Source organism: Wyeomyia smithii, chromosome 2 (genome assembly GCF_029784165.1).
Source record: "Wyeomyia smithii strain HCP4-BCI-WySm-NY-G18 chromosome 2, ASM2978416v1, whole genome shotgun sequence".
Lineage (NCBI taxonomy): Eukaryota > Metazoa > Arthropoda > Insecta > Diptera > Culicidae > Wyeomyia > Wyeomyia smithii.
The window spans coordinates 247708034-247730739 of NC_073695.1; the positions used below are offsets into that span (position 1 = coordinate 247708034).

Below are 22706 nucleotides of genomic sequence, written 5' to 3' on the forward strand. Positions count from 1 at the left end.
GCTTATTTTTGGAGTAAAAAGTAAACTTTTTTCGCCCGGCGCTCATCGAAATCGCATGATGTTACAAAAATGGCCACTCTACTGTACATCCACAATAAATAGATATATACGCAGATGAAAACGAAACAAAGCGAGACAGCCTGCTTCGGGGATCTGTGGGAAGGTGGAAAATGACCGTTCGTTCGCACTAGGTACATACTGGAGAACCCAATCGAAGAAGATCTCAGTTTGAGCCCGTCGTTGGCGCGTTCGAGAATACAGATTTCACCCTTCCACCCTCACCGTTTCCTATCGAAACGGTTATAATGGCCTGTCGATGTCGATATCACCGATAATGGGGCAGGAGTGCCGGAAAATAGCGCGTCCCACACCGCCCTCGGCTTCGGCTTCGAGTGGACTTATGAGGGGCTCGTAAAAGGCGCCATATCGAACCCGCTAATATCCTCTGAAGTGGACAGGTGTATCCTGCCCTCCCCGTTGATGGCCAATTTTCGATCCCTTTCCGCCGGGGTTTGGTGAAACACGAAAGCAACATTGTTTGCTGGCTGTTAAGCTCAGATACATGATTGGCTATATAACTTTGTTTTTCTTGCTGGCGGATTGGAGAAAGCCGCTTGGAATGCTTTGTCAATTTGTGCGAAACTTAGTATAAAGTGGTTGTTCCAAGGTTGAACTTGAAGGAAAATCTTCGACTGCATTTGAGAATTATACAGATAGACGTCTTTCGCTAAATCGACGTTGATCATTAATCATGAAAATCACAAACTGGAGTTGTAGCACTGACAAACGTCAATTAATTTATCAAAGATGGAAATTGCCATTAGCAATGACTCGATGTTAGTCGTCATAATTTGAATGAGTGTTTAGCTGACAGCAAATCAGTCATTTAACTCTCGTAGCAACTGAGATACTAATGGTGAAGACTTTCACGTGAAATGTTATATTAAGACGTGATATCTACCATTATTCAAATAAATATTTTGCGAAAATAATTATCTCCAATATAATTTATTTTCTAACATCCCATCAAATTATAGATTACACTCAATATTTACGAGTTATCCAGATAATTGCGTATAATCAACCCCTTGATCGGATAAGTCCATCCCCCCGATTTGGCTATGAACCAATTTACATTAACTTGAGTCTGCTACATTCCGCCTCGATTGCCCGTACTGCTCGATTGTGGCGTTGGTGCTTGCGGGTGTCGCCTCTTTGCTTCCCCAAAGCAGGAAACAGAAAATGCGTAAACGAAATTTCTTCCTTTGTACTGTGCAATCATCCTGAGCCGTGAACGGCGGCGCATATTGTTAGTAATTAACCCTGGAGGCTCTTGACAGTAGGAAAAAGTGGAAAACTTTGTGTTTCGTGTTGGTCCTGTTCCGGTTCCACCCACAAAATATTGACTCTCCAGTGCTACCACTTCACAAAAAAGAGTACCGGGGTGGGTTTGGAGTTTGGTTGTGCAGCAATCTAGACAAAAGCACACGCCCAACCTAACCTCGGGCAAGGGGTGAAACTCGGAAAAAGTGAGTATACAGACCAATTTTCACTATCAAGCACCGTCGGCGAACCGCTCCGGTTAAAACTGTAAAGCCGCCTGCTGCCCGGAACTTCACATACCTCCTCATCCCGCACTTCACCGGAGGTGGTTTGCCCAATTAAATGCAAATTTAGTTGGCAAAACTCTAATTAAACTTAAATTCCAAATCACTTTCTTCCTCGATCATCCTCCTGCTCTGGTTTGCCATCCTTGCCGGCAGAATTGAATGAGGGTGTGGCAAACAACAGCTTTTGAAGTGAAAGAATTCCGAAGAATAGAGCCGTTCAGTACCAGTAAACTAATTAGCGATTGTTTTCCTACACTTTTTCGTTAATTTGCGTTCAGCAGGTTTCAAGTTGATGCTATTCACTCAACCGGAAAGTTTTCGAATCGACGATTAAAAAAATCTATTAAAAACTTCGAGCAGCAACGAACGGTTGAAGCGGTAAAAGTTCCTGCGATTGCACCGCCACCGGGTTTCTCCCGGATGAATAATAAAAGTGCAAGTAACAGCTAATTTTCTTTTCGTTTGCATAAATCAACAAATTTGTGCGCAAACAATTGATGAGAATTTGGTAATCAATCATACCCTCCCTTCCTCTATACTTCAGTTTCCGTTGAATGCAAAACTATGACCCTTCCTTTCCGTATGGTTGCTATGCCGAACGAGGAGAAATTTGCAAAGTTTATCTTTGCTCACACTATGTTGACAAAGCTCATCCCATCCATATCCATCCCGATCTGATCTGATAGTCGAAGCTCAGCCCGTGCTTGGATTTGAAAGTGCCGTCTAGGGCTCTGTAGGTTCCCGACAACTTTGTCAACGGATTTTGCTGATAAAGTTACCCAAATCCATCCCCATCCCCCTTCTATTTCGAGCCTTGGGGGCTGGCGGCTGATGATGCCATTCGAAGATCCGACTAGTCATTTGTTGGGATCTAATTGAAAATAGGGTTTGCGTTTGCGTCTAGCTGGCATTGTAAAATTGCGGTGTCACAATTTAGTTCCGTTCCGGGTGGTTTGATTTCCGAGAAAGTATGCCGCTCGAATTGTTTCGCACTTGCACTTTGTGTGAGTGAAGTGTCTATGTGTGTGTATGTGTAATTGTGCTTTGAATCCATTGTTGGCTAGTAGCAGTTAATTGTGACTGCTAGTTTTGTAAACTTCCTGCTGGGAAGGACAGTTAAAAGTGCACAGACGGTTGGTTTCAATGCTTTGAAAATACGTTGTTTTGGTTGTACAAGTTCATAAGGTGATAAACTGTCGTTTTCAGCGCTTAAGGCTTTATATTTTTTTGGAGATTTCCTCAAAAGTTTTGCTTTGAGAATGTAAACACAGTCTTTTTAAACGAAGGAATAACTCAAATGTTTGCAAAAAAAACTATTTGTTTTCAACGAAGAACACTTATTCCTGTGTTTTGGAGATGGTAAAAAGATCGCTGGAGGATGGCTAGAATTGGCAACGATTGGAAAATTAGGAGCATGCATTTAGTAAAAATGAAATTTAAAAGATTCCTTTTTTTGTTCAGTCAATGAACTAAAATATGGCGATACACAATAATTCATGTTATAATTTCCTTAAAAGCTTGAAAGATGTAACAGCAGAACGGGATGCCGATTGTCCACGAAAAGTTAATAAAGAATATCAGAAGTAAAATTATATCAACCAGCTTTGGTGCTCCTCAAGGAAGTAATATCGGTCCGCTACTGTTCTTCCTACGTTTCTAGATTATTTGTATATGACTGTAAAACAAAATTTTTGTTGTCAAACAATTCTGTAAAAACTATGTGTTTTAAACATAATACTTCGGAAATATTTCCCTATGTTGTTAAAAAATATTTAGGCATCGCTCTTGATTTGTTTCTAAGGAAAAACAAATACCAAGGTCATTGCGAAACCGTTTCAGTAAAGAAATCGGCTAACTAAAATAGCTACGAAATTATCCAAACTTATTTTTGGCCCCCAACCAAGTCATTGCTAGAGACATTTTCTCTGAGGTTGATTTTGTAGAACGTAGGGGAGGATTGTACAATACGCACCAGTTAAGCATTTTCGCGATTTACAGCGTTTCAAATCATTTCAAAGCGACATTGAACGTGTAGTATGATTGTAGGATCTATTTATTGTATGTTTATGACGAAGTTTATTATAAAATACTCGATTTCAATGTCTTTTTTGGTAAAATTACCATTGCCGCCAAACAAGCCCGTGACCAAAACGCACCACAACGAAGTCAGTATGCTCCAAAGCAGTAGGCTAATATGCCACGAGCAGAAATCAGTACGCGAAGTGAGAAGCACTTGAAGTCTCGAAAGTAAAATCAAAAATAATGGAACATGCTCTAAGTTGTCAAGCAATCTCCTGCAAGCTCTTCATAGTGCATTCTGTCGCAATTTTAATTTTGAATGTTTTTAGGTAAAAGTTGACGAAAGCTAGTGAAATAATTTGAAATACTCATAGTATTATAAACTCCAGAATTGTAAAGGTTAGGGGAACCATAGTTTTTTGTATTATTTATTAGTCAGTTAGTCATAAAAGCTTAAATAAAATTCATGAATAATTACATGTTGGACATAGCCACAGCCAAATGTACAGTTTTCTGAGTATTTTAGTCATTATGGCACACCTTTTTATATGAGAACTGCAGAGAAGCTGGGTTTTTATGAGAAAAGCGAATGATTTCGTCATAAAAAGCCACATGTGTAAGTATTTTGGGGAATTATATAGCATGGGCCATCTTACCCAACTGGTGCGTCTTGTACGGTTCTCCCCTACGTTTCGTCATCTATCAGCATTCATCATTCGTACTTTGTCAAAACCTTGTTGTGCAACCTTCGAGTGCGATTTCACGGCCCCTGACCACGCTGGATTTTTAATCTGGGAATCAAAAATTAAATTTCTTTTCTCGGCTTTCATTCTGCACAAAAACAAAACGAAACGTATTAACTTTTCCAAACATTTTGCCGTCATAAGATTTCAGGTACGCCTACAGCTGTTATCATCTTAGAAACCATTTAGCGTCAAATAGTATGAACCTGAGATAATTTTGTAATGCTTAAAAAACAGCCTTGTTGCGTTTAACTGTAATTATTGCAGCATTAAATTTTAAAAGTGGGCCGTCGTTATCTGAAAAAAAAAATGAAATTTCATAGCACAAAGCGAGAACCAAGTCTTTTTTGTGCTATTTGTAACCCAAACAATCCTAAAAAAACGGAAGTCGAATGGTTTTGTCTTCGCTTGACGCATTGCATTCAAAATTTGTACGGGAAAACCTACTTTTTTGCATTTTTCTTTCTAGAGAGCTCAATATGGTTCAAACCATATACCTATTTCATGACTTCAAAAGGTAGGTTTTTTCATGCTTATCAACCTTGCTGACGTCACTGCTATAGGTGCTCAAAGTTGAGTACGTCAAATTATATGCTGAAAATATTAGTTTTTCTGGCAACACCACCAATGTACCGACGTCAGTCAGATTTCCTTTAAAAGTAACCTCTGCAACATGTTGTTTAAGAATGCTAAAAACCGCTCCTCATTTTCGTGAGCCAGTGCGTATCAATAACTCAAGCACCACTCGTCCGTCCCTAAACTTTTTCAGCAACCGAAACAGTCTCTAATGAGCCTTGTTTCCACAGAAATTTATGATGCTAGACTAGAGTTTTCAATAAATCTAATGTTTTTGCCTTTCTCCTAGAAAAGTATAGCAATCACTTGCAAAACCGAAAGTATGAAAGTGCTCCAAAGGGCCGAATGGCATATATCACTCGACTCAGCTCGACGAGCTGAGCATTTTCTGTATGTGTGTGTGTGTATGTGTGTGTGTATGTGTGTGTGTATGTGTGTGTGTGTGTGTGTGTGTGTGTGTGTGTGTATGTGCAGATTTTTATTCTCACTCACTTTTCTCAGAGATGGCTGGACCGATTCTCATGAAATTAATTGCAAATGAAAGGTCTTGTTGCCCCATAAAACCCTATTGAATTTCATTGTAATCGGATTTTTAGTTTAGAGGTTATGTTTTAAAATGTGAAAATCATGTAACATGAATATCTCAGAAACTACACAACCGATTTGAACAAAATTGTTCTCAAAAGAACGGGCTATCTAGAAAACACTTAAGTTTTGAATTTCATAAGGATTGAACTTGTGGTTCAAAAGTTATTAAAAGAAACGTGTTCTGAAGACTGTTTAATCTCACTCATGTTTCTCAGAGATGGCTGGACTGATTTTCATAAAATCAGTGTCAAATGGAAGGTCTTGTTGCCCCATAAGACCCTATTGATTTGTTTTGCAGTCGGACTATTACTTTGCCTGTTATGTTTAAAAATGTGAAATCCAGCTATGCAAAGGAACATATTCCGAAGTCAAATCTAGAAAAACTATAACGAGCGACCAGTCCACATAAGCGCTGAGGAAGACTGTACGTCACAGTCGAAATATATATTTGCGGACTGAATTTCACTATTTATTTCCAAAAAATTTAGTAGAGTATAACGGAAACCGATAACTATTTCTTTGATTGATATTCCGAAGACTACTTGGACTCGCTCACTTTTCTCAGAGATGGCCGACCCGATTTCCACAAAATTAGTGTCAAATGAATGGTCTAGCTGCCTCAGAAGACCCTATTGAATTTTACTGTAATCGAACTGTAACTTCATTTGTAATGTGCCGACTTGTGAAAATCACGAAACTTCATTATCTCAGAAACTACACAACCGATTTGATTATTATTATCAGATGAGCGGGCTAGTTAAGGGTTAACTGATGAATTATGATTGAACACGTGGTTTCAAAGTTTGGCTGCCCTTCACGTTCCCATTTCATTTGATTATAATCGAACTTAAGCAACCGTTATGTATTAAATTGTTAATAAAACAACAAAAGTCTATTATCTCAAAGATTACATGACTTATTTGAACATAACTAGTGTCATACGAACGAGTCATCTCTCAAACTTACAAATAACAAACTTCATAACAATTTGATATGTGGCTCAAAAGTTATGGAAAGAAGAGAAATTCAAAGACTATTTAAAACTATACCTGCTTTGATCGATATATGTGGCCTCAACATAATTTAAATGTGGTGTCGTACTATTTGAACGTTCCAAGTTCATTGATTCCTTGCGGTTTGTTTGAAGTCTGCAAATGCACGACGAATCGGCCATAGGATATGATCAAAGTCAAATAACAAATCGTTTGAAATGATTGGTTTTATCGAAATGACAACATCCTCGTCTTTTGGCTTCTGTACATCGCCTTAATTCTGAATATATTCATATTGGGTGGTATTCTGTCATTATCAGCAGACTTTCTGGCATCAATCTGACACCGGAAATACCCATATTGGGAGGTATTTTTGGTTGTTTTCCAGAAACTAAAAGTGGTCGTCTTCAAATTCAAAATAGTGTCCTGGGTCAATGTTTGGTTTCTATGCATCATCACGTTTACGGAAATATCCATATTGAGTATTATTCGGTCATTTCCGACTGTTGCCTATAAGTTTCCATTTAGCAATTCAAAATGGTGCCTGAGGTAAATTGTTAGCTCCTTGCATCATTCTGGTTCCAGAGATACTCATATTGGATAGTATTTGTTTATTTTAGGCTGTTTTTCACAAACCGGTAGTCGCCATCTTGGATTTCAAAATTGTATTTAGGATACTGGTTAAAGAAAAACTCATATTGGGTGATATTTGGTCACTTTGGACTGTTTTCAGAAGCCGAAAGTCGTCATTTTGGACTTTAAAATTGCCTGTGAAATCAATTTCTGTCATCTGGGCGTAATTCTGGTTCCGAAAACATTCATATTGAATGGTATTTGGTCATTTCCGGCTGTTTGCCAGACACCGGAAGTCACCATCTTTAAATTCAAGATTGTTTCTGTGATCAATTTTTAGCTTCTGTGCATCTCTCTGGTTACAGAAGGACTAATTTTTAATGGGAATCGCCCATTTCAGGCTGTTTTCCAGAAACCGGAAGTTGCCATCTTACAATTCAAAATGTTGTCTGAAGTCGATTTGTGGCTCCAGTGCATCATTACGGTTCCGGAAATACCCATATTGGGTGGTATTTGGTCATTTTCTGCTGTTTTCAGAAACCGGAAGTCGCCATCTTAGAATTTAAAATGCTATCTGTGGTCGATTTTTGCTCCTATGTATTATTCTAGATCCGGATATTATTATATTGGGTGGAAATCGGCCGTTTTCGGCTGTTTTCCAGAAACCGGAAGATGCCATCTTACAATCCAAAATGTTGTCTGAGGTCGATATGGAACATATTTGTTACCACTGAAAACATTCACCTGCCAATATGGTTCCATTTAGTTGATTAGTTCGCGAGATGTGCAGAAATTTGTGAAGAAACATGAACTTCCAGAAAAGGGAGGGGCGTCAAACCATTATGGACATGTTTGTTACCTCTAAAAACATTCACATACCAAATTTGGTTGTATTTTCTTGATTGGTCCTTGAGCTGTGCGAAATTTGTGTTTCATTTTCATGGGATCCCTCCCTTATAGAAGTGGGAGTCGGGTTTCAAACCATTATGTACATATTTGTTACCACTAAACACATTTACCTGGCAAATTTTGTTCCATTTGGTTGATTAGTTCTCGAGATGTGCACAAATTTGTGTTTCATCCAACTATTATGGACATATTAGTTACCCCTTAAAACATCCACATGCCGAATTCGGTTTCATTTGCTTGGTTTGTTCTTGAGTTGTGCAGAAATTTATGTTTCATTTGTATGGGACTCCTCCCTTCCAGAAAAGGGAGGGGTCTCAAACTATCATAGGAACCTATATCGGCACCAAAAACCCCTACATACAAATTTTCACGTCGATCGGTTGGGCAGTTTACGAGCCTATATGGATCAGACAGACAGACTGACCGGACTGCATTTTTATATGTAAAGATTACAACATCAATATTTTAGAACCTAAAGAGTGAATATACATTTATTGGATTGAGGAGTTGAGTACTACCGGATGTCAGTTTACACATACATACATACCAAACAGGAATGGAACAAACAGAGGATTTTTAGAAGATTTTCCAATCGATTGCTGCAGTAACGAAGGAAATCCATTGAAAACTAACTGATTTATTCCGTTTCTAGAATTTCATTTCACATCCCTATGTATCCGAACTTCCTGAGAGACGTAGTTCTACGTCAAAATGCTGCCCTAAAGCTCGAAATAGTTGTCCTAGATAGATTATAGCTTTTTGATCATTCCTGCGAAATTTGGTGCCACTAGAAATGCGTCAATTTACGTCAAAGTGTTGCATAGTGATTGCTTGCCGGGTTCGGTGCTTCAACGTTATGTTTACGATAAATTTCATTCATGTCTCTGAAAAATGCTGGTGGCTAGTGGAACAAAAATCTTTCATTTTTTTCAGTTTAAGCTTCAGGACCACACCTGTGTTGACAAGTGTTTATAATACCAGTACAAATCATCATGACGATACCAATACCAATAAGCACTTTATAAGCTTAAAGATTTAGAGCTGTCTAATGCATTGAAAATACTTTAGAGCATTAATTGTCCGGTAATATAAAACACAAATTCGTAATCCAGGTTTGAATCTTAATTTAAAAATGCACTTATTTTGCACAATAATGATGTCAATTCGCACCATCCAACTTATGTGTGAACAGTCCCCAAATTTGACAAATGAATGGACGTGGCTGGAAACTTAGTAAAATTGGGTCATTAGGTTTCAAAAGTTCAAAGTAAGGAAAAATTCTCTAGCTTTCCGTAAATTCTTCCTTGACATGCCAAGTTTTACAATACATACTTCGATGAACTCCTTCTGACAAGATGAGTTGCTCCTATAAATACTAGGCGGCGGGAAATAGATCTCTATAACCGGTGCATTGTAATCGGAAAACTTACTATAGTAATGAACGATTCTCGCTGAAACCAAGTCACTAGTTGCACAAGGTTTTCTGAATTTGGCATTAATGAACATTTAGAGGTTATGTATCAAAATGTAAAAATCACGAAACATAAATATCTCAGAAACTACACAACCGATTTGAAAAAAATTAATTTCAAATGAACGGGCTACCTAAAAAACCCCTAACTTTTGAATTTTATGAAGATTGAGCTTGTGGTTCAGAAGTAATAGAAAGAAACGTGTTCTGGAGACTATTTAATGTCACTCATGTTTCTCAGAGATGGCTGGACTGATTTTCATAAAATCAGTGTCATATTGTCCCATAAGACTCTATTGATTTTTTTTGCAAATGGATTATTACTTTGCCTGTTATGTTTAAAAATGTGAAATCCAGCTATGAAAAGAAACATATTCCGAAGACTACATAAACTCACTCACTTTTCTAAGAGATGGTTGAACCGATTTCCACAAAATTAGTGTCAAATGGAAGGTTTAACTGCCTCACAACACCCTATTGAAATTTGCTGTAATCGGACTGTAACTTCGTCTGTAATGTATCGACTTGTGAAAATCACGAAACTTCATTGTCTTAGAAACTACACAACCGATTTGAGCAATATAGATAACAGATGAACAGGCTAGTTAAGAGTTAACTGATGAATTATGATTGAACACGTGGTTTCAAAGTTTGGCTGCCCTGTACGTTCCCTTTTCATCTGATTATAATCGAACTTAAGCACCCGTTAGGTATTAAATTGTTAATAAAACAACGAAAGTCTATCATCTCAAAGATTACCTGACTTATTTGAACATAACTAGTGTCATATGAACGAGTCATCTCTCAAACTTACAAATTAATCGTAACAATTTGATATGTTGTTCAAAAGCTTTGGAAAGAAGAGAAATTCCAAGACTATTTAAAACTATACCCGCATTGATCAATATATATGGCCTCAACATGATTTAAATGTGGCATCGTACTATTTGAACGTTCCCGGTGTCGCTCGTAATTAAATTGTTCGAAATCAAGAGTCATTTCTTTTATTTCGCTATTTCTCTAGCACATATTTTATAATTCAATTACAACATCAATATTTTAGAGCCCAAAGAGTGAATATACCGTTATTGGATTTGAGCATTCATGTAAATCTATTTTTACAAATAATAAATTTGAATTTTAATCAAATACCACAAAACGTACGAGTTACCTTACAGAAGAGCAAAATTCATAATAATTGTGATTGAGTAGTGCGAGAAAATAAGTCGATTAGTCTTGTAAATTGCTTGTGCCATTCCAAGAATTTTCCTCCATTTTCCTTCGATTTTAGCACGTTGGGCCCCTCTATTTCCTGGTGCCGGTAAGGTCCTTGAAGAGAACCGATTTTACCGCACTATTGTCCGGCATCCTCGCGACATGCCCAGCCCATCGTAGACTCCCGACCTTCGTCAGGTTTCCAATGGGAATCTCTCCAAGTAGTGTCTGCAGCTCATGGCTCATACGTCTACGCCACTCTCCGCTTTCAGTTCCACCACCACCAAATATTGCCCGCAACACTTTTCGTTCAAGTACGGCCAGTGCGCGTATGTCCTCTGTGAGTAGCGTCACGGTATCGAGTTCATAAAGAACTACTGGTCTAATTTGGGTTTTGTACATCATCAGTTTCGTGAGGCGGCGTATGCTTCTGGATCGAAGCGTCCTGCGAAGGGCAAAGTAGGCTCGATTTCCAGCTTGAATACGTCGTTGGACCTCCTTACTTGTGTTATTGTCGGCGGTTACCAGAGATCCCAAGTAAACGAACTTCTCTACCACTTCGAGTTCGTCGCCGTCCATGACCACCGTCCGTGGGAGACGAATGTTAGTTTCTTTCGAGCCTCTTCCTGTCATATGCTTGGTTTTCGACGCATTTATTTCTAGTCCAACTCTTCTAGCTTCCACTTTTAATCTGACGTAGATTGCCTTCGCAGTCGCTGAGTTTCTTGTAATAATGTCCAGGTCGTCTGCGAAGCATATGAGTTGACCACCTTCGCTGAAAATCGTGGTTCTCGCTTCGATGCCCGCACGTCGGATTACACCCTCAAGGGCAATGTTGAACAACGTGCAGAATAATCCATCTCCTTGTCTCAACCCACTGCGCGCTTCGAAGGGATTCGAGAGTGTCGTACACGTAACACATCACTCGGTCTGAGGTAGCTTTGATAAGTCCTGATACTGCCCTACGGATTCTTTCGCTAAAGAAGATAGACGGCGGAGTAGGATCTGGGATAGAATTTTGTAGGCAGCGTTGATCAGCGTTATGCCGCGGTAGTTGCTGCATTGTAGCCGATCGCCTTTTTTATAGATGGGGCATACAACTCCTTCCATTCATTCCTCCGGTAGTCTCCTTTTCCGTGTTTATAGAGTTCTGCCGGGAGCCTGTCGTTACCGGCGGCTCTGTTGTTCTTAAGTGACCCAATAGTAATTTCCCGTTCGATCTCCAGGACATCGGGAACTGGGACACTACTGTCGTATGTAGACAGTCCAAGGATAACTTCCCTTCCGCCTCCTTCCGTTGCTCCGCTATTGAGGTGCTCATCGAAAGTCGGTGTGTAGGCTGTGAGGCCCTATCACCGGTCTATACACCGCTTCCCTATCAACCTGGGCGTTCATATCCCCGATGACGATCTTGATGTCCCGTGACGAGCAGCCATCGTATGTTGTCTCCAACTGCGCGTAGAACGATTTCTTCTCGTCGTCAGGTCTACCTTCGTGCGGGCAGTGCACGTTGATGATGCTGTAGTTGAAGGAACGACCTTCAATCCTCAACAGACACATCCTCTCGTTGATCGTCTTACTATTGATCACGCGATCCTGCATTCTGCCCATAACACAAAAACCCGTTCCCAGCTCGTTGGTTTCTCCACCGCTCTGGTAGAACTGGGCCTTGCCTCCACGGACTTTCCAGACTTTCTCACCTTTGCGACAGATCTCCTGCAGAGCCACGATGCCGAACTTGCGGGGTTCTAGCTGCTCGAGCAGCACCCTGTCTCCGCCCACAAAATTTAGCGACTTGCAGTTCCAGGTACCGAGTTTCCACTCATGGTCCGTATTTCGTTGCCAAGGTCCGAATGTTCTGAGCAGGCTTCTTCCGTTCTCTTGATTTTTGCTCAAATTTCCTTCTCTACCTGCCAAACCCCTTGAAGAACTAGACTTTCTCTCACACAGAGTGAGTAATTATCCACATTTAGGCGTAGAGTATTTCAGTCGCAGAGTTCCTTTTCACTCTTAATCATCGCGTGTTAGGGGTAAACATTTGTTTGCTCTCTCAGTTCAAGAGGGAGTAGTTTTCGTTAGCTTCTCCTTTGCTTGAAGAGAAGTTGGTCAAATATCGAAACATTTAGGTTCACATTGAAGCCACATCCTAACCGTTTTCTAATTTAATATTATAGGAAGATTCACAACTCACCATGGGTGCGTATTCTGCAGAAAGTTCGATTTTATACTGTTTTTGCCGCATCCCAGAGCGATGAGAACGGTAACGCAATGCTCAGTTGATCGCCGAGCAATTTATTTTAGTTTTCTTGCGTGCGCGGATGAGCAATTCACAAGAGTTTCACTGGGTTTCTGCTCTGTCAAATTAGGAGCGTTTTTTCGTCAGAGAAACTATTACTCTACGCTCTCTCTACAGCAGATGGTGTGATGCACGTTGAATGTAAGCTCATAGTTGTCAAGAGGGAGGAAAACTGTTTTCTCTTTAAGATGAAGATGAGCAAAACACAGCCTGGTTCTGAGTTATGTTTTCGTGAATTTTCGTAGTGTAATTGTTTAGGTAGGTTGCCTTACTAGGGCTACGCTACCGAGTCTCGTGATGGGGCTGCCATCTTGAGTATAGCGTTTGAGACAGCACGTTCCGCCCGCTCCGGGTCAGACGCTGTTATGAGCCGACCTTAATCTGGAAAAAAAGAAAAGAAAAAAGGCTCAGCTTTCCTGCTAACGTTTGCTATAAAAAATGCCGATTTTTCATGGGTTTACCTTCACACACACTGACGAAACTATCCATGCAGCATCAATCATAGGAAACCATGGATCAGAGGAAAATAAATTGACAGCTCTATCATTCGAACTCTAATCGTGATGGCGAAAAAATTGAAACTACTACTGGACATACGTGTTAGCAAGAGGCAGTTTCGTACTTAAGTCTTGGAGTCACAAGTAATAACGCAGTGACAGCGGATGAATAAGATGGCCAAGTCGATGGTCGATGCTGGGTGGCAACGACTGGCGAGGCACTTCGTATTTTACTTCTCCCACGAAGGAAGTGAGCTCCGAGGTGAAGTTCATTAAACACACCAAGTTCCCTAAGATGGTACTGCTCTAGCTGAAAATCAGCGAGATGATGCTCTTCTTTCGCTCCGAACTGGACGTGAACGGGAAATTTATAGTACGTAGCGGCTGCCGGAAGTTGCGTAGTTCCATGAGATCAAAGATATGGTATTCTGATCGGATCTGGCGTCGGCCCGCTATACGAAGCGATCGTGGGAGGAGATGGATGTTGTACCCAAAGAAGGTTGTAAAGGTTGCTTGGATGAACAGTGCTACTATTTTGACTGTAGAAGTTGCAGTTTTTGTCCCTATGTAAAATCGGTCATTGAATTACGATAAGTTTCAACCGAATAATTTTACTGGATGTAACATTACTCCGTAATGTACTGCACACACTCTTTGGAAGATCGGTAGAACTAACACTTCTAGTACTCGAAAGAAATGAAAATAGGGGGCATCGATTCCTCTAATTCGTCTCCTAACAATGATGAGTTAAAGGCAATTTTTTAATGTAAAAATATTTAAAAAATTGATGGGGCACTACTTACTAAGCATACCTCTGCCGTCGAGGATATATTTTGCCTTGGTTGATAATGGTTTCAGGCTAGAATAGAACTTAGATTAGTTAGAATTGTGGAAGGTTTTACAAACAACACAATCCCCTGTCTGTCATTTTCGAGAGCTCAGGTAACTTGCGTCGATAACACTGGTCGACAAAAGCAAACAAATGCTGCCCTAAAGCTCGAAACAGCTCTCCTAAAAAGATTATAGCTTGTTAACCATTCCTCCATTGCTCACCGGGTTTGTCGGTTCAACGTTGTGTTTATACGAAAACTCATTTAACTCTCTAGTGCCCAGTGCCGCCTCTGAACCTCTGAAAAGCTTCAATCTAAAAAATGTTTCTAAAAGTTCATAGTGATTTTTTCGAAGTCCGCCTGAAAATTAATTTGGGCACTAGAGGGTTAAGTCTCTGAAAATATGTAACTGATGGGGGTTCCAAAATTCACCTATAATCTTTAATTTTTTTAGTTCGAGCTTGTTGGCCAGTGTAAACGTTATTTGTGGGAGGTGCTCTCATTTTGTTAAAATAAAATGGTGGTTGAAGCGAATCGAGGGTTAAAAAAAGTTTACGAAAATCCTGTTCTAAGTGGAACGACGAGCCGCTATTGGTTTTTCGATGTTTACGACTGTCCGCGTGAGGGAAGCCCATAAGCCTCCAAAGATACTGAAATGGAGGAATCGCTCGATTGGGATCCTTGCCAAACGCAGGAACAGTTTGCTCGATGGAGGTTTTTCAAACGATTGTATGCTTTGAAAACGGTTAAAAATCAAGGAACTTGGGTTCTTTATTATTTGGAGCCAAGGGTCGTTGAGCGTTGTTTTTTTTTTTTTTTTGTTTATGAACAACTGCCGCAGCGGTAAAACAGGTAGGGTTTTTCTTCGTTGCGTTGTGACGGGTGATGAAAAATGGATTCATTACAGCAACCCAAAGAAAAAAAAGTCATGGGAACTGTCCGGTCACGCTTCTACGTCGTCGGCTTTGCCGAATATACCAGCTGCGGAGGTTATTTTCTGTATTTAGTGTGAGCTGTTAAAACCGAGCGAGTAGAGGTTGCAAAAGTTGCATGACAACGCTCGGTCTCATACTACCAAAATCGTTGAAACTTACAAAGAAACGCTCAAATGGGAAATCATACCTTACCCGTAATATTTATTGGATATTGCATCGTCCGATTATTATTACCTAATCCATTCGATAGCACATGGTCTGGCTGACCAGCAATTTTGCTCGTAACATGACATCGCAAAATGGCTTGATTCGTGGATAGCCGGAAAAAACGACAATACTTCAATAGTAACGATACTCGGACACTAACTCTCTAGGTAACTAACTGTTTTTTTTTTTCAAAATTGTGTTGCCTTCTTATAAAAAATACTTAATAAAGGTGTCAAAATGATTATTATGGTGTGTAAAAAGCAGGATATGGATGTGATCAGCGAAAATGTTTATTAATCCTTATTTGTATAACTCATCTCCTTCTTGGAGAAGAACACAATTATCACCGCGAAAGCAATTCGTTTTTCCATCGTATTAAATTGAATTAAAATTTTGCCCAAGAGACATTTGTTTATTTTTATTTAGAACAGTAAAATTTCAGCAAGCCAATCCCAACGTAACCAACGTCTCACCTACTTATTCCAAAGTTAATTACCTTAACCAAAAATAAATTATCAAAGGACAAGTGCGACTTGCCGCGAGGAAGTTCACAATCGCTTGGTTTACACAAGTGCTTTAGCACCGCAATATACAATGGGACGATTTCCCGAGACCAAAAACCCTATTCTGGCATTCCCTGAAGTAAGCTTATTAGCGACAATCATCGGTTGGCCCGAAATTCACGAATCGATCCGCACGCGAAACGCGGCCCACTTGTTTGTTTATTATTAGAAGAAGCGCCGAGGAATCGTCGCGTTCCCGTTCCGTGGGAGCTGCCACTTGGATGACAAGAAGCAAGGCAAACTTTCATCCGCATCCGGCGGCGGTGGCTGCTCTGCGTTAGTGTCGAACACGCTTGCCTCCGCACAGAATGGCGATGAATATAATGCAAAATGCTAGCGTCAATATTTGAGCAAATAATTACGTGTTCCTCAGAAGTTCAGTCCAGGCACAATGATGCCGATGGCATCGTTCGCTTCGTTTATCAACCGGAATGATGCCCGATCATCATCATCTCGTTGCTTGCGTATATCTTTGCATAAAACATTAATACGACACCGATTTTATTAGTGCTCGATTGGAGGAGCATCGTTTTTGTTTGAGTTGAATATTACAGCCATTGATATCCGGGCGGGTACTGATTGACGGGAACAACTTTTGCCTGCTTGATTAAGTAAACTTCCCCTCCATTTTCTATCTAATTGCAGGACTCCTTGTTCACTCGGCTGTGTACATTTCCGGCAACGGTCCTGTGTACAACCCGAATGGCAACGCCGGCGTTCAAGCTGTTGTTCCCACACAAGCGAACAATCCGGGCTATTTGGTTACCCAGACCGTGTACGGATTTCTGGACTTCACCACCACCATCGGTAACACGGTAATGATCTTCTCACCCCAGAGTGCGGCTGCAGCTATAACTGGTAAGATTGTAACATTAACTACTTTAATGATAGCTCGCTTGTTCGGACGATAGTTACAGCATTTACTTCCAGAGCCACCCAAGACGACACCGGCACCCCCGCCGGTGATCGAAACATCCCCACCACCGACACCGTCGACTACGAGTGCTGTGGCACTTGCCGAGGAGATTAAACCTAGCAAAACCGTTATCCTTCCGGTTACTGCCAAGGAGAAGGTTAGCGTTGTGCAGGTGATTGCCGAAACACCCAAACCGTTCATCGTGAAACCGAACGTTCCTGTTAAGTTCGTCCAGAAAGCCATCACTCCGGCCAAAGCGAAACCCGTCTCCAAGCCAAAGGCGAAAATTGCCATCGTGGAAGTTACACCAATAAAAGCAGAACCTGAACCGGAGATCGAGGAAAAGAAATTAGAGGAACCAGTTAAAGTACAAGTGGTGAAACCTCAGGCACCTATTATCAAGGTTGTTGCCACCAAAGTGGAAGTAACAACGGAGAAAGAAATTGTTACACCTGAACCCCAAGTTCAAGTCGTCCACGAGGAAGAGCCGGAAAAAGAAGACGAAGAAGAAACAGTTCAGGAAGAACGACAAGAGCCTGACTCCGAAGAAGAGCCAGAGGAGGTTGAAGAGACGAAAGTCGAAGAACCAACTGAAACGGAACATGTAGAGGAGGATACACAGAACGAAGACGATGAACAACAAGAACAGCACGACGAAAAGGAAAAGGAAATGGAAGAGGAAAAAGTAGAACTTCCGAAACCAAGAGAAACCGTTGAAGAGCCAACGATTGAAGCCGAACAGAAGGAACATTCGCCAATTATGTTCTCAGCTATTTCGGAGGAAAAGGAAACAGCCCCCCAGGAGGCAACGGAACCAGAGGAAGAGGACGAAGAAGAAGAAGATGAACCAGCACCGGTGTTGCAAATCGGCAACAATATCGCCCCCGAACCCGAGTACGATTTCCTTTCTCGACAGCCGTCCGAGTTTGTAGAAGAAACCTACCGGGTGGTGAATCTGAAGCCAACCCCGACGACCAGCGCTGCGTCTACCGCCGCCCCTAAGGCAAAAGGCAAACGGGGACAAGGTAATAAGAATGCACGCCCCACGGGACTGGTCACGAAGCTCGGTGGAACCGTGGTCAATGATGGAGCCACGACGGTTCACGAGACGAGCGTAATCGGCACCTACATTTCAGGAAAATATGCCCAAGTCCTACAAAGCACTTCTCATGTATTTCAAGGTAACTCAGCAGCAGCCGCCGCCCCAGCCGAAGGTCAGCCAAGGCGGGCTCCGGGTCCCAAGGTGAGTCCCAGTTCGACGTTGCGCATTTTGAAAACCGCCGCCCCGAACCCGAACAAAACGCCGCGTTACAATCCGGAGGCGGCCGCGATTGTCACCCCTTCGCCATCGTCACAGCATGTACTAGAGGATACTGAGCTCCCGCTGGAGAATCTCTTCGCCAACCAGCCAAGCTCCAGTCTGGTGCGACCGTCACGTCGCCTCAGCGGACCCGGAGTCAACCTTAACGGCGGAAACTTCAAGAATCGGCTAAAGAACCGCATCAGCAAGGAAGAAAGCAACGACCTGCAGGACCGGTCCGATACGGAACCGGAACCGGTCGGTCCGCCGGTTGCTCCGACGGCCAGCTTTGGTAATGGGAAGAAAACTAACCGCTACCGTAACACGCAAACCGTTAAGCCTAACCACGTCGGCAAGAAGTAAGTATTTGGCACAGCATTGCGGGTGAGCTTGGTTGCAATCTCGCTCCCCACAACAAGACGAAAGGTCGGCTATTTTGGGATCGTAACTTCACACTATTAACTAGCATGCGCAAGTGTTCCCTCCCCTTCAATCCAGGGGGCTGGGGGTTTGATGATGAGAGATGCGCTCGAAGCATACGTCGCTTTTCATCGCCCCCAGTGAAGGCAGTTCCCAAATTTTCGAACCGAAATTGCAGACCCATCGTAAATTAAAACAAAGAAACATATGCTGATAATATGATTTGTACGAGATATTTTGCTGCGGCAAAAACGAACGGTTGTTGCGTGGTTGTTTGGTGTAAATGTGTGACACTCTGTTTACTTGTTTGAAGATTTGTTTTTTTTTTGTTTTTCACCCACCGGAACACGTTTTGAGTTTTGCACGACCTCATCAGCTCACTCGAAACACGACAATCCACTAATCTTGTTCATTGACACTATATATAAACATTGCAAACATTACACGATTTTGTTTACATGCATGGTACGGAGGGTCTGGTATTGATATTTTTGCCAACTGTTTGAAATGAGAATGGATTTTGTTGTACACTTTTCTTTCAGTGATACCGTCAGTATAAATGTTAAAGCTGGAGAATGTGACACAATTTTTTCTCCTTAATGGTAACTTTTTCAAGATGTGTGTTCTAAAATGGTTAATTTATTGTTAGAAATTCATAACTTAAAAACTGTAAATTCAATTAAAATGAAATCAAAAACAATCTGGTAGGAAATTGTTAAAAAAAAAACAAAATTCAATTTTTGCTAGTATATATGTAGTATATTTTGAAATTAAAATCCATATATTTGCTCGTTGCCAAAGTGTTGGATCATCAATTCAGCAATGATTTAGTTCGGTTATCTTACTATGAATCGCATTAGACCGGTCTATCCTTATATTTTCCAGATGGTTTGGGGAAGTTGTTTATAAAAGAGTCTAAAATCATGCAATTTATGCAGATCAGCAACTAAATTTAAAAGAAAAATCGAAAGAATGCTAAAACGTGATAGGATCGAAACTCAATCGCTAACAGCATTTAGGAGAGATCGGAGCCTGAATAATGACAAAGCTCGAGCTCTCAGTATCTTTTGAGTAATTTTTTCGTAATTTTGTTCATAATTGTTTCAATCAAGGTTGCATCTTCCATTTTAGGGTGCTTTTTCGCCACGTGCCTATAGCTCGCTTCACAAGTACAATTTTGAGAAACAATGTATGAAAAACTTGTAATCTCTAATTAGTACTACAAGTTTGTCGAATAGTGCAATACTTTAACTCTTATATCTGAAGTGTGCGAGCCCAAATTCAAGGCAATATTCAGCCAATATTCGCGGTGAATGTTATGATATTCACCGCGAATATTGGTTTAATTCCCCCCTGTATATAGGCTCTCACACTTTAGGCATAAGAGTTAGAGCACTGCTTCCTTCGACAAACTTGTAGTTAAGTAATTCTGCTAAAAAAGTTAAGTAGTTGGCTGAAACACCTTGCTGGAGAAAAAAGGGATTACGGGTTCGAGTCCCGTCTGGACGAGCGAAATTTTTTTTTTTAGTTTGAAGTCACACCTTCTATTCCCGTTCATTTTCGTATTTTCGTAAACTACATACATTGCAGGCTTTACTAAACTATTAATATTTTATGTTAAGTTTCCTTGGGGATCAAAAAAAATCAAACGATAGAGTCTGCTGGGTCTCAAACCCTCAAAAATGTCCAAAAATGGTTTGTATCATGATTTTCGTATGGTTATTGTTATTTGAAGTAGGTATATTTGTTTTTTTCTCAAAAAGCTTATTGATTACCTTTTTACCGTTTGATGTTAAAAGAACTGAAATCAGTTGAACTACTCAGAAGTAACAAATTTTTGAAAATGAAAAATTCAGGAAGAAGTAAATTTCTTAGGCAACCCTAAAATAAAATGTGTGTCCTAAGAGTTAAACAAAACAATACGTTTTCTATCTCAAGAATGCACCTCCGTGAAAATTTGATAATTTATGTAAAATTTTCTTGGAAATTAAAAAAAAAAAGAACGATAGAGTCTCCTGGGTCGCAAACGCTCCAAAACGGCATAAATTGGATTACGTTATACTTTTTCATAGTTATAATTATTTAGAATAAAGTTTGGTATTTTTTCTGATTTTTTTCCTTCAATGCCAAGAACTTCAAAATCGGTTGAACGAATCAAAAATTGCAAATTTTTGGAAATCACTAATTTTGAAAAAAGGCGCTTTTTGGGCAACTCTATAAAAGAAAGTGTCACTCTAAGATAATTTGTTTGTAATTTTTCTATAAACAAGCTCCTATATTCATTTCAGTACCTTTATTCATCTCATCACGCCTTTTTGATCAATTTATCGTCAAATTTTACCACATTTTCAACGTAAAACTTTTCAGCCACTTGAGAAAATCGAGAAGCAAATAGATTTATTTAAAAAAAATTGTAAAAATTTGACGGTAAATTGGACAAATGAGAGAAATAAGATGAATATAGGTGTACCAAGCTGTTGAATGAATAACGGAGCGATTACCCTACAAAAAGCGATGTTGAGTGCGATTGGAGCGAAAATATTTTCTGATAGGAATTGCTGTATGTACATTTTCAATTTTGTGTAAACCATTTGTCTATGTAATTACATCATTCCTATCCTCATAAACTCTTCATTAAAATCATAAAATCATAAAATCATTGAATCATAAAATCATAAAATCATAAAATCATAAAAAACTAAAATCCTAAAATCCCAAAATCCTAAAATCCTAAGATCCTCAAATCTTTAATCCTAGAATCCTAAAATCCTCAAGTCCTAAAATCCTAAAATCTTATATTCTCAAATCTTTAATCCTTAAACCCAAAAATCATAAAATTCTAAAATTCTAAAATCCTCAAATCGTAAATCTTTAAATCTTAAATCCAAGACTCCCTTAATCCTCAAATCTTAAAATCTTAAAATCCAAAAATCCTCAAATCTTGAATCCTCAAATCTTTAAATCCTAAAATCCTAAAACCCTAAAATCCTAAAATCCCATAATCCTAAAATCCTAAAGTCCTAAAATCCCATAATCCTAAAATCCTAATATCCTCAAATCCCAAAATCCTAAAATGCTAAAATCCTTAAATCCTAACATCCTAAAATCCTAAACTCCCAAAATACTAAAATCCCAAAATCCTAACATCCTGAAATCCTGAAATCCTAAAATCCAAAAATCCTAAAATTCTAATATTCTAAAATTCTAAAATCCCAAAATCCTCAAATCGTAAATCCTAGACTCCTTAAATCCTCAAATCTTAAAATCCTAAGAGCTTAAAATCCAAAAATCCTCGAATTTTAAATCCTCAAATCTTTAAATCCTAAAATACTAAAATTCCAAAACCCTAAAATCCAAAAATCCAAAAATCCTAAAGTCCTAAAATCTTAAAATCCTATAATCCCAAAATCCTAAAATCCTGAAATCCCAAAATCCTAAAAAGCTAAAATCCTTTAATCCTAACATCCTAAAATCCTAAACTCCTAAAATCCTAAAATCCCAAAATCCTAAAATCCTGAAACCCTGAAATCCTAAAATCCTAAAATTCTAAAATTCTAAAATCCTAAAATACGAAAATCATCAAATCGTAAATCCTTAAAGCTTAAATCCTAGACTCCTTAAGCCTAAAATCTAAAAATTCTCAAATCTTAAATCCTAAAATCTTAAAATCCTGAAATACTTAAATTCCAAAACCCTAAAATCCTAAAGTCCTAAAATCCTAAAATCCTAAAATCCACAAATCGTAAATCCTTAAATCTTAAATCCAAGACTCCTTAAATCCTCAAATCTTAAAATCCTAAAATCCAAAAATCCTCAAATCTTTAATCCTCAAATCTTTAAATACTAAAATCCTAAAATCCTAAAATCCTAAAACCCTAAAATCCTTAAATCCTAAAGTCCTAAAATCCTGAAATCCCATAATCCTAAAATCCTTATATTCTAAAGTCCTAAAATCCTATAATCCTAAAATCCTAATATCCTAAAATCCTAAAATCCCAAAATCCTAAAATGCTAAAATCCTTAAATCCTAACATCCTAAAATCCTA

The 22706-nt window shown here is 39.5% G+C and overlaps 1 protein-coding gene across 5 annotated transcripts in view; it reads left to right on the forward strand.

Annotated features, from left to right (window-relative positions):
• The window catches only part of LOC129722561 (mucin-2), a 381740-nt gene that overhangs the window by 315867 nt on the left and 43167 nt on the right, over positions 1-22706 (forward strand). For 4 of the 5 annotated variants that reach the window (XM_055676131.1, XM_055676129.1, XM_055676132.1 and 1 more), the window contains 2 exons: positions 16670-16882; positions 16955-18599. In XM_055676131.1, coding sequence (XP_055532106.1) covers positions 16670-16882; positions 16955-18599 — 1858 coding nt within the window. The remainder of the gene's footprint in view (positions 1-16669; positions 16883-16954; positions 18600-22706) is intronic. The other variant, XM_055676134.1, reaches the window with a different exon arrangement.